Below are 12,189 nucleotides of genomic sequence, written 5' to 3' on the forward strand. Positions count from 1 at the left end.
TTAAGAATTCAAAAACACCTCCCCAAAACCAACCCAAATCAATTTATATCACCATTTTCATCTTAGAATATATTCATGTTATTTCCTTGACTATATCTTTGTCGTGCCTTCAATAGATGGCTCTCTACTGAATACCGCTCCTTGAAATATCCCCTACAGTGGTTGCAATCCCTGTTTACCTGCTTGCTTCTATGCAATATCCTGCTTTCCATGCAACAGGAAAAAAAGCATTCCTAATAGCCTGAGGCTCCTCTTTGCTTGGAGGTACATTATTATACAGACAACATTTTGAGCTACATTACTTCCTTGGTATTTAAAGCAATTATTTCCTCCTTTTCATAAATTTTATTAATATGTTTTGCCAAAGCTGACCCACACTTCCTCCTGATTTCAAACACCTCTACCTTGTATGCATCTACAGAAAAATATACAAGAAAATTTAAAACATTAAACAGATTAAGAGGTAATCACAAGGCAAAGCAACACTTTGGTCTGAACCATTCCCAGCAAACCTATCAACAGTGATGTGAAAAACAGGTCAAACTATTTAAGTAGAAAGTATCAGACAAGTTTTTATAAAAATCACACTGATTTTCATAAATTGAATGTTCTAAGACAAGGAAATCTCAGTAAACCTGACAAGATTTAGATTACTAATAAGGAGCAAGTACAGAAGAGCCACAACACGGGTGGTGTTAATCCACCACGCAAGACAAACTGCAAAACACGGACAAGAACTGCACTGACCAGAAGTCCTCAAATAAACACACTACCAAATTCGGTGAAATGCTTGCATTTTGGACATCCTATTAGTAAATACCGCCCTCTAGCAGCCGCCGTCCGGAACAGCGCAGTGCCCAGCTTCTGCACTGGCAAACTGGTGTTACACAAGGTTTCAGCCGCGCACTACTGAGCCCTAAACCACAACGGGATTGTGCTTTTTTGCTAACACTTCACTCTCCGTAGCCGGGAAGCATACCTACTGTTTCATCAAAGCAGTGTTTGAACTTCTGGAACAGCTTTAGAATAAGTCACATAAAAATAACAGCCCGTAAACCCAAAACTTCATTTTTCAGAGTGAGCTTGAGATCAGCAAGCCACAGTTATAATTTTGCTTTGTTAGTAAAATACAAGCTCTTTTGTGCTTTTAAGTAAGGACTTTGATTTTACTTCATTCTCCATCTTTCCATTATCCTTAACTGAAAGTTTCTCTCCCACAGTGCTCTGCTGTGACAAATTCTGCTCAGTATCTAAGCTTGGAGATGCAGTTAATTGCTTTTCAACAGGGTGAAGATGCTTACTTGACCACAGTTCAGTGGGCATATTTTGAGAAGACTGCATCTCCCATTAGACATTAAAGTTTCTGGAGATACTAGCTCAAACCTTGATGAAAGGCTTTTCCATGAGAATTTTGTTATAGCCTGTTATTACTGAATGGATTCTTCTGTTATTGCCCTGTTCCTCCAGAAGCTGAGTGTGTTACACACTTGTGTCTACAGAAGGCTGAGATTTCAGTAGTAAACAGTTTTAATGATACTTAGGTTTAGGGGATTTTTATCCTAAAAATATTTTTGAAGGAATAGCAAGATGAAAATGAGTGTTAATGTTTTTTGGTGCGGAATGTAGAGAGTACTAAACCCCCCACACAAGCTGCTTGCTCTGTGAAACACCCGCAAGAATAAAATGGCTGTTCAGCTGCCCAGTAGGAGCATCCCAAGGCAGCTACAGTGAAACAATGCACCTGGCTGCAGGATAATGAAATTAAACTATTTAAAATTGAAGGTGTGAGTATTCAAAACCCCACAAAGTGCCAACAATCTTCACAAGTTCTTGTTCACTATGCATGTACATAACACAAGTTTACAAAAAAACCTCTAAATAAATCAAAAAATCTCCAAGAAACTTCACCCTCCACACCTCATAGAATTACAGAGTTGATATCAAGGTTAAATACCCTACAGCTTTAAAGATAACAGAGTAGGACTAATCATTATTCTTGCAATCTTTTCTAGAATAATCCTCACCTAACCATCTGTGATTGAGTGCAAGGTGTTATTTTAAACTGGCAAACTGTCATGCCTTTGCCATTATGGAAACAATTTATAGATGTATAACAAAAAAAACCCTGAGATATAGCATGTAGTTCACACTATTTTACATGTTTGAGACTTTTTTATGGTGGAGTTTTGCCTTTTTAAATTTGAAGTCACACTTACAGGAATATAGGAACTACCATAACTGATGGCAACATGGACAAGTATTTTCTTTCCAAGAGTGAGTAGCTCATTTAGTTCAGGACAAACACCCCCTTTCCTGGAGACTACCATTGTTAAATGTTCTTGGATTAACCAAAAGGGAGGCTTTGAACTGTCTCTCTTGTTTGCTTTCTCGACTTTACTTGTGCTTTGACAAGCCCCAAATCATTATCTCAGAAGAGAGTAAAACAAAAACTTGTAAAAAAAAAAATTAAAACCCCATCAAAATTAAATAAAAAATAAATAATTACAATCATCTTCTGAGCATTCTAGTGGTCAAACATGGGGACAGGCTTCCTAGAGGCCCCGGACCTGTTGATATTTAAGACACATTTGGATAAGGTCCTTAACACACTTAAACTTTTGGTCATCCCTGAGGTGCTCAGGCAGTTGGACTAGATGATTGTCCCTTCCAACTGAAATAGTCTATATATAACCTGACTGTAGAATTACAGAATTCGTTGGGTTGGAAGGGATCTTTAAAGGTCATCTAGTCCAACCCTCCACATTCATGCATCTTACACATTCGTGTTCTGGTTTTGAAATACACACATACTTGGCTTCAAGCCTATATAGTGCCTAGACAAATAGTGATATAGCTACATTATACAGAAATATGCAAAAATATTTTGATGACTGAGGATTCAAAGAGAATACATATCAAGCCCAATTTTCAATATTAGATTCTACTTGCCTATACACACGTGCACAAAGTTTGAAGAATGATCACTTTCCTCACAAGATAAAAACACCTGCAGGAAACCTCGCTCCCCCAGATTCCACTGGGTAATTGTGCAACAGAGATAAAATACTTCAATCGTAGAATTTTTAATTCTCAGTTAGATAAAGCCTTATTATTGACAATCCCTGCATACTGCCAAAACCTAGCCAAGGTATCTACCTATCACAGCAACTCCAGCACAATGACAGCAAGCAATTGCAGGCGGACTTTGTCATTGCTGTTAATGGCCAGCTGACAACTGTGTCCAGATTTCATAATTTGCAGCTGAAAGCTCTTCGAAAGAATTCATGGCTATAGTTATCCTTTTAGTAATGTAGCACACTTCCTTGTTCTTCAGTTCAGAATGGTCTGCCACTGATGTCTGAGTTGTTCAGTAAAATACAGAACGTGTTATAAAGCCTCATACAGGGTGGGGGAGCTTATGAACTTTGGGATAGTGAGCAAAGAACTGTAAGATTCCACATATATATATGTGGACATATACATATGTATGTGGACATATACATATGTATGTGGACATATACATATATATATATATATATATGTCCCTCTATGTAAATCACATAGCCACAGCAATGTACTTAATCCAGGCACCACATCAGCGAACAATATTCACAACTATTCAAGCTTAAGCAGTATTCAATATTCTGAGAGCTATGTGACCCAAAGCAAATGGGAAGGGTGCCAGGAAACACAATCTTTTCTGCAGTGGAGCCTGTGTTTCAATGATGAAAGATTAATCAGGGTTTACTTTGATAGGATTAGTACTCAAGCACGAAACTATGGTTCAGATCTCATTACTACAGTGCGTATCCTTCACCTTGATGGATCCTGTGCTGTCGTCTTACAGGTACAAAAAAAAAAATAAATCACTGCTCTCACTAATCTAAAAGGCAGAATAATTTTTATTTATAGTAAAAAAAAATAAAAATTAGAAAGGACAACCTCTTTTCAGAGGTTAGCGCTAATTTGAAAACTAGTAACTGCTAGCAGTGTTTAAAAAAAGAACCCACAAAACAAACACACCTCTGTGCTGTAATTATTTACTGTATTACCTAATCATCTCTTGACCATAACACCTAGAGACAAGGCTTGCACTTCACTATGTGCTGTCTAATAACTAGCACAACACAAAAAATATAACAAAACAGGTGTTTTCAAACTATTTTGTCTTGCAAGTTTTCAGTGGAGAATTATAACTGCATAAGCAGACACTAGGAGCTGCTGAAAGATCAGCTAACACCCAGGATAGGTTGTTGAAGAGCTCTCTCATAAGGTAGTAGCAGAAACAGGGACCTCTAAAGATGGTCAGGTAAATTACGTCTCTACCTCTCCAGTGGGAACTAGTATCTCAGATAAAATACATGAGGAATGTCATGAACACAGCCTTTAGCAAATAAACATCAAGAGCATTAACATAGTGATTCTGCAGAATTGATTTTCCCTTGGGAACTTAAATGCTGCTGTCACACATGGTCTTACCCCCAATACTTAGGCTTTCTATAGATGAATATTCTCCCTTCCTACCACCTTCCCTTTATCTACCCCCACCCCCTCTTAAAGCACGGGTCATCAGCAATACGTGCGGCCTTCTGAAACATCTCTGTATCTCTGTTTATAATGCATTACACTGGCTTTCTCTTCTGATGATTTTAATGCCAGAGTATCTTTTAAATTTGTGCAATTCAAAGAAGATTAAACACACCTTACAAATTAAAGTCTCTATTTGCTTTTCTATCACCATCTTTGTAAACAGTGATAAAATATATCTGCCATTTGCAAAGACATAAAAATTCACCCAGGAACTGCGTACAACAAATGACTTTCAGAGGCTTGGCCTTGCTGCTCCAACTGAAAACATTTTCTATTACGCATAAGGCTTTTTTGGGGAAAAAATATTTTAAAAAGCACTTTATATTGCTTTCAGAAGAAATGCATATACATTTCTCAGAAATGAAATTTTTATTTCTCCATAATCTCCTGACTCCAGTGTCCTTGCTCCATTTTGATCTCTCAAGTCATCATCTGTTCTTACAACCAACTTGCAATTAACAAATTTCTAAATGTGAAATATTAGACTGCATCAATTAACTGCATTGTCTTTATAGCCTTCCTTAAATCTACTGTTCAGAAACCTCAACCATAAACTTCAATAATGCTATAGTAGGCAGACAAACATTTTTATAGAGTATTATCTCAGCTTTCTGGATTACACAGGCCTCTAAACAGAGGCGGAAAACTTCATTATTTACACCGATAGCTAAATGTGAGGCTGTAAAGGCGGCCTTGACTTGCTTTTTCTAACATACCCCTTCCTCTCTACTACATTTTGTCTGTTATCTCCCTCCATCTTACAGACATGCTCCAATGAAAGCATAAACCTTAGACACAAGGTATGCACTTGCCCAATGTGTCTGATAGACAAATGACTGCTAACCATTTTTCAAGACCTGACATATACACAGATCAACAATCACTTGCATGTGCATTTTGTATACTTGCAAATTGCTTTGTGTTAACCAAAGGCATTTAATTAGTTTGCAGAAATTTTGCTATTAGCAACATTATTTTTTCTATATTAATCCACACTTCAAAAATAAAATTACATACATTTTTAAGATTAATTTTTAAGCTATAACTGGTTAGTAATTTTTATCGTCTTTATCATTCCAACAGGATGGGAAGGACTGAGGTGTGTAAAACAATGATCAAAACTTTGCGATTTTACCAGCCAACTCAGAAAGGTCTATTGATATGCAAGTTTTACTTATATCAGACTGCTACTGAAGCACTCTGGAAAAGCATGTCATCCTAGGTGCCCACATTTTCAATTTCTTTCAATACTTATAAGAAACCTTAGCACTTACATCTGGAATAAAACCAATTTCATTAAGATGGTTACTCAGCTCTGGATCATGGAATGCAATCATCTGGGAAAACACCGTCAGGTATTCTGAAATGACAAGCAAATTCAAGACCATTGTCAAAAACACAAGCTGTCACATGCCACTAGCTCACCATAGAGTGGAAGAAAAGGAAGAACACTACATTTTTTTCCTTAAATCTACAACAAAACATCAAGTGAATAATACCACTACTGTCTTCCTTCTCACCATTACATTCAACACAGAGTAAGAAGGGTTTCATTTCTCTTCCTCAGTACTTCTCGATTTGAATTTTCAAAAATGGTTTACTTGGTTCATACTTCAGTGGTGATATATGCTTGACACGCAAAGTTAAAGACTTTTCAGGATGAGTAAATTAGAACAAGCCAGTTCCAAGGATTTTTAAGACCCAAACTGTGTTCAGTGACACACTAAGTTTATACTTTTAAAATTATATTCTGTGTGATTTCTTTGGTGAGGCCATGGGGCTTTAAGATTACTATTTCTATAATTAGTAACATCTTAATTTGTATTTTTTTGAACAGATAAGGAGAAATACATATAGTAAAAGATAAAATGTATTACATCTTCAGAATGGCACATTACGTTGATGAATAAAATTTTATCAAGTTGTCTCAATAACACTTGCTTTTAATTGGAAGAGAAGCAGATAGCAGAACACAGACACTGACAGACTTCTCTCTATCCCAATTTTGTCCACACTGTCATATGCTTTGTTAGAAGGAAGATGAAGTGGCAATAACATTGCAGTTTTGTAACAGATGGCAATTCTTCCTTCGTGCTCCCAAGAAGAGAGTAATTAGGGCTCAGACAGCTCACTGAAGAAAGACAGAGAATGTGAACCTTGCTCCCAGATGAGAACATCCTGACAACTCACAGCACCACAGACTACTGTCCCTAAATATAAGCCCCCAAAACACACAGCTCCATAACTTCACCACCCACTGTTACCACTGCTTCCATTAAAGTCTGTTGGAAGGACTAGATGCCTACTGTCTCACTTGGGGAAAGAAAATCATTCTATTTGTCTTCATCCCTGAGGCAGAAAAATCAAATTTCAATTCAACTGCTAAGCAGCACAGAAGTGGCTCTGCTGGGATAATTCCACACATAGATGCTTTTATTTAAGAATAGAAGTGGGCCTAAACATTCAATTGCTTATAGACTCCTATCTTGGTTGAATCATGATTATCTGCACTCATTAGCTCCTCGCAGGCAAGTTGGAACCATCTCTCCGTAAAACAATTCTATTTAGACTAGAAATTTTCAAAGTCAATTTTGCTTCAGGAGGACTGATAAACAATGCAAGAACACAACGGAAACAAGCCACAGCCCTACTACAAATTATACTTGAAAAGACACCTATTTCTCCAAGGTAGTTAATTTGCAATAAAAATTAAGACCTCTTGAGCTTACTTCAGAATTTTACAACTTTTGCCTCAAGCTGCAACGACAAAGCCACAACACACTAAACCTCTTAGGTGGTTTCTGGCATCTTAGGAGTGCCAGCCTCTCCCCTTTGATACTGCATCTCTATTATACACCACAGATGCCCTGGCAGCACTTGGCTGGGTAGGTAAACAGACCCATGCCGAGTTCTGTGTCACCAAGGCCAGACTGCTTTGGAGTTACTCACGTCTCATGCTTTCTCAGTTTCAAACCAAAGTTATTCTTACCCACATGCATACAAATAAAGGAGATAACTGAATCCATGACTTAAATTCATACCACGCTACATGATAATGATTTTTAAGAAGTGCATCTTAGATCTGTTTTATTTCATAAAACAGCCAATCATCACAGCTTAGGTACATGCAACCAATAATCCTACACATTCAGATGTATGCTGATGAAAACCATTTCACAATTAGCTTCCCTGAACCACATTTATTTTAAAAATGAAGTTTTGTGCCCATGATAGTTCTCTACAGATATTCTACAGGTTGATAAATATCATCTTTATTTGACTAGCCAGTCTCATGAAATCTAATTACTGTGGGAGATGACATGGTTAATTATGAGTCCATTGAAAACACATTTTTGTGAACGCATCAGTCCAGCCAATTGCTGTTGGTTGGAATTTTATTATACGAATTTCTGGTTTACACAATTGTGTTAGAAGTACCCAACCCCCTTTAACTGCTCTTGATTCCTATTTGATGTAAGGAAATATATCTGATAAGCTGAGAAAAAAGACCAGTCTTCATTGTGGAGTACAAGCTCAAAAATGAGGTATACTGAACTCTGCCGTTTGAAAGATTCCTCCTATCCACCCCTGCACAGAAGATAAAGAGATGCTAAAATTGCAGCAGGTAGTTAAATGATACATCTGTCACATCACCTTCTTCTAACCGAATAAAGCACAGAAATTACACAGGATTTTCCTTTAGAACTGTATTTACACAATGGTGTTTGACATAGGACACCAGAATGGATTAAATCAGAATACTGAAAGGATACTGAAAGATCCAGTCTCCTTGACGATGCCAGATGTTGCACAGGAACTTAAGAATGCCTACCCTATTTTGGTTCACAGAATCCTACTGACATATATTTCTAACTTTGGCTAATACATATTTTTGCAATGTCCCTTAGGAATAACAGCAGGGGACTCTAGAGACCAAAACTATTATTTCAAGAAAGAACGTATCCCCTTGAGAAAAGTCTTCACCAAGCTATTAATAAGTCTAAAGCAGTTGGCTCCACAGGAGCATCTGATACAATAGAGTTACTCTTTTCATCTTTAGACCTTTACTGTGGTGGGTTTTATCTTTTTACCCTCTTCTTCCCAGAAAGCACTTTCTTTACAGACAAGAGGATGCAAACAAGTTCTCTTGAGTAGTTTCTCCCAGACCATAACTGTGTATGTTCAGTTCATAACACCTCTTACCTTGTCTTTCATAGGTAAACTCTACTAACCAGCGTGTTCTCGCTTTATATTGGCTTTCTCCCTATTATCCAATATGGAACTGCTTTTATGTCTAAATATTTTTTGTCCACCAGTTCTTAATTTCCTTTAATTTTCTGCCTTCAAAAAAAGATGGACACTATTTGCAAGTTGAAGCGTTTCACTAGTTATATGCAAAATAATTTCTTAAAAAATTTACAAGGATAGCAAGCCATGCTGGAATCCAGTATGCAATAAACACTCATAACTGCTCACAATTAAAACCCATTCATTATCACCTTTTTTAAAAAAATATTGGTGGCTCTTCAACCAGCTTCTTTTGTTTTTAAAAACTGCCTGCAAGACAAATTATCTCTCCAAGAGACTGCCCCAAGGTGGCTTTCTAGGAGTAGGTAATTCCTTCCTTGTGTTTCCATGAAATTTACAAGTATTTTTCAAGGAGAACAGACATTTACCTCCTAGCTATTGTTTTAATTTCTCTGCATTACCTATACAGTTGTTGAAGACTGAACTATGCAACATATTCCTCAGTGTTCTCCAACTCTCCTGCATTGTGAGTGACATTATCTTGTGTTTGATAAGAAACTTCCCTGAATTTTCTGAGGAGTCCCTAATTTGTAATGTTGCTCTTAATTTTCCCTCACTGTCAAAACAGCTCCTCCAGCAGCATGATTTTGATCATCTGAAGGGTAGTCTTTACAATCTAACACTGGAGAGACTACTACTTCTTTTTATAGCCTTGAATGATCAACTGACTCTTACCTTGGATATTACAGAGAGTTGTAATATCTGTGTGCACACAGTTGGGTTTTCTCTTGCCTGAATCTTTATTCACTTATTTTTTCCTATTTTACTTGCACAGCTGTTGTTCTTGTTTATCTAAAATAAAGGTTTTGAAATAAAAATGTAGGTATTTCTAAAATGTTCTTCTAATTGTGTTTTGAATTTACCACCAGAAATAATTCTACTTTTTTTAGGACTAAAAAAAGATATTAATAATTACTTACCTTGAATAACATGAGAGTTATCCTTCAGAAAGAAGTTATACAAATACTTGGGGATAAAAGCAGACATGCAGGCATATGCTAGAGCTGGAAAAATTAGAGAAATGAATGCAACTACAGAGGTACAAATGACTGCAAAACACATAACAAGGGCACATTCCATTAAAGAATTTTAAAAGTTCCTAAAAAAAGTCTCCTTCTGTCACTGAGTAATCAATATAAAGCGGGCTGGACCTGATCTGCTCCCAGTTTATCTCCATACTTCTCAAAGACAGAGATGATGTTTGGAAAGTCATGGTGATATTTGCATCAAAAAGTGAAAGTCCCTTGATGGATACAATTTTAGAAGACAGTTACACAAAATTGCATTGTTACAGTCATCTGGATTTTCTCCTATAGAACTTATACCCAGTTTACACCTCAGACTTGCATCTTGTCTCCTATTTCAGCTCAAAAACTAAAGAAGACACAAGAAAAAACATCGAGTGTAATATAATCAATAATACTGTCAAAAAGATGGACAAAACCATCTTAAATTTCTCAACTGCTCCTCAAATACATGCCAAATAGAAATTAGAGGGTAAAAACTGTGAGTGTTTATCCTCTTGATTAATTCCTGGAACCTGGCTGAGAGACAGCCTATTATATAACGTAATTCTTAGCCACGGTGTTTGTCGTAAATTGTTCAAAGACCATAAATATAATTTTGGAAGTTTCTAAGCAAAACGTAAGATCTATAGCAAATATGACATAGTATTATGTTATAAATGAGTTCCATGTGACCATTTTTCTAGCGTCAAAACCACTTTTTAAATACCTGAGCCAAAGGTGTACTATTAAGGTTGTAAGCTGGAACACAAAATCTTACATAATTCACTACTACTGTATTTCCTTCAAGTGGAAAGAAATCAGATTCTACAATCAAACTGTATAGGAACATACTTAAGAGGAAAAAAAATCTGTTCAAATATTTAAATTAGCACGCACAGTACACATAATGGGAAGCACTGTCCTAAGAAATGAGTTTTCCCACACAGAGACTTTGCATAAAGAAATCCAGGTGCAAGAGAAGAGAAGACTGGACTATACCTATTCTGAACAACTCACATTCTAAGAAGATAAAGGCCACATATTCAAAGCTGGTCAGAGAAGCTTTTAAGCGTTTAAAAGCGTCATCAACTTTCCTGAACAAAGCTAGTCTGACAGGTTACCAGTTAGGTTAACAAACAATGCTGAACTACAGCTTCAGTGAAAAAGTTCTAGAGAAGCATTTCTTACTTTACCTATAACTGAGGTTATTTGTACTTTTTATTATACATTATTGTACCTGACAATAAACACAGGGTTTGAACTCCTGCTTGAAGAGCAGTACACCACACAGTCTTTTTGAAAAACAACCATTTATTTTGACCCATGGCAACAACAGCTTTAAAATTCCTTTCTAGCTACAGAAGTTTTCATCTACAAGCAAGCCCACCCACATCTGTCTACAAGTAGAAACAGATGACAGACTGTTTCCCCTTCACCCCCAGCAGAAAAAGGTACTCACCTTCATTGTTAAAATTCAAGTACAGAAATGGTGCACAAAGGGAGTCAAGACCTAAAGAGAGAAGAGCCATAAAGAAATGGCATAAAGAGCTTTTTCATTGTAAGGCACAAGATAAATTCATTAATCATGAAAATGTGCATACTTGATAATGAATATAATTCTGCAATGTCAGGCTTCATGTGTAATGCTGAGAACTGTGAAATCAATGCATGAAAACAGAGAGGATTTAGAACTGTTGAACTATAACACTGAATTGACTATTCTGCCAAGGCTTCCAAGAAATGCAATTTACCACCCCAAGAACTTACTCAGTAACTTCTGCAGTTTTAGGTTGGAACTGAACAGTAAGCAACAGACTGGTGATTTGTTTGTTTGGCTTTTGATTAGGCTTTTTATTAAAAACACAAAGCAAAAAAGAAACAAAGTGACTGAACTTAAGGAGAGTAAATGTGTAAGAAAGTGGGGCTAATTTGCATTAAATATTAAATTATTAGAATTAGAATTATTAGTATTCAAAGTTTACACTGGGTTGGGGGAAGAAAGAAGGGGCAATACTTTGAAGTCAGTCACAGCTTTCTAGTTATGTATCTGGTGCTGCCAACTAGTCAAACTCACCTTGCCAGTACACCAAATCAGGATGGGAAACAACCCAGGCCTTCAATACACGTCTAAACTTTGCATGACCCTCTGGTGATGACAGCAATTCATCATACTGATGACAACGAGGAATATCAACTTCAATCTGCACCACAGCCAAAAGAAATCAGGGTAAGTGGGGTAGTACTACAGAAATCTTGCAATACTACAGGTGGAAGTCAGCCAAAG

At 36.7% G+C, this 12,189-nt stretch overlaps 1 protein-coding gene across 3 annotated transcripts in view; it reads right to left on the bottom strand.

Annotated features, from left to right (window-relative positions):
• The window catches only part of TBCK (TBC1 domain containing kinase), a gene marked incomplete at its 5' end in the record, with an annotated part of 99,378 nt that overhangs the window by 49,759 nt on the left and 37,430 nt on the right, over positions 1-12,189 (bottom strand). For all 3 annotated transcript variants that reach the window (XM_084262759.1, XM_084262758.1, XM_084262757.1), the window contains 4 exons: positions 5,865-5,950; positions 9,819-9,902; positions 11,365-11,415; positions 11,980-12,106. In XM_084262759.1, coding sequence (XP_084118885.1) covers positions 5,865-5,950; positions 9,819-9,902; positions 11,365-11,415; positions 11,980-12,106 — 348 coding nt within the window. The remainder of the gene's footprint in view (positions 1-5,864; positions 5,951-9,818; positions 9,903-11,364; positions 11,416-11,979; positions 12,107-12,189) is intronic.

Source organism: Gallinula chloropus, assembly GCF_964237585.1.
Source record: "Gallinula chloropus genome assembly, chromosome: 4".
Classification (NCBI taxonomy): Eukaryota; Metazoa; Chordata; class Aves; order Gruiformes; family Rallidae; genus Gallinula; species Gallinula chloropus.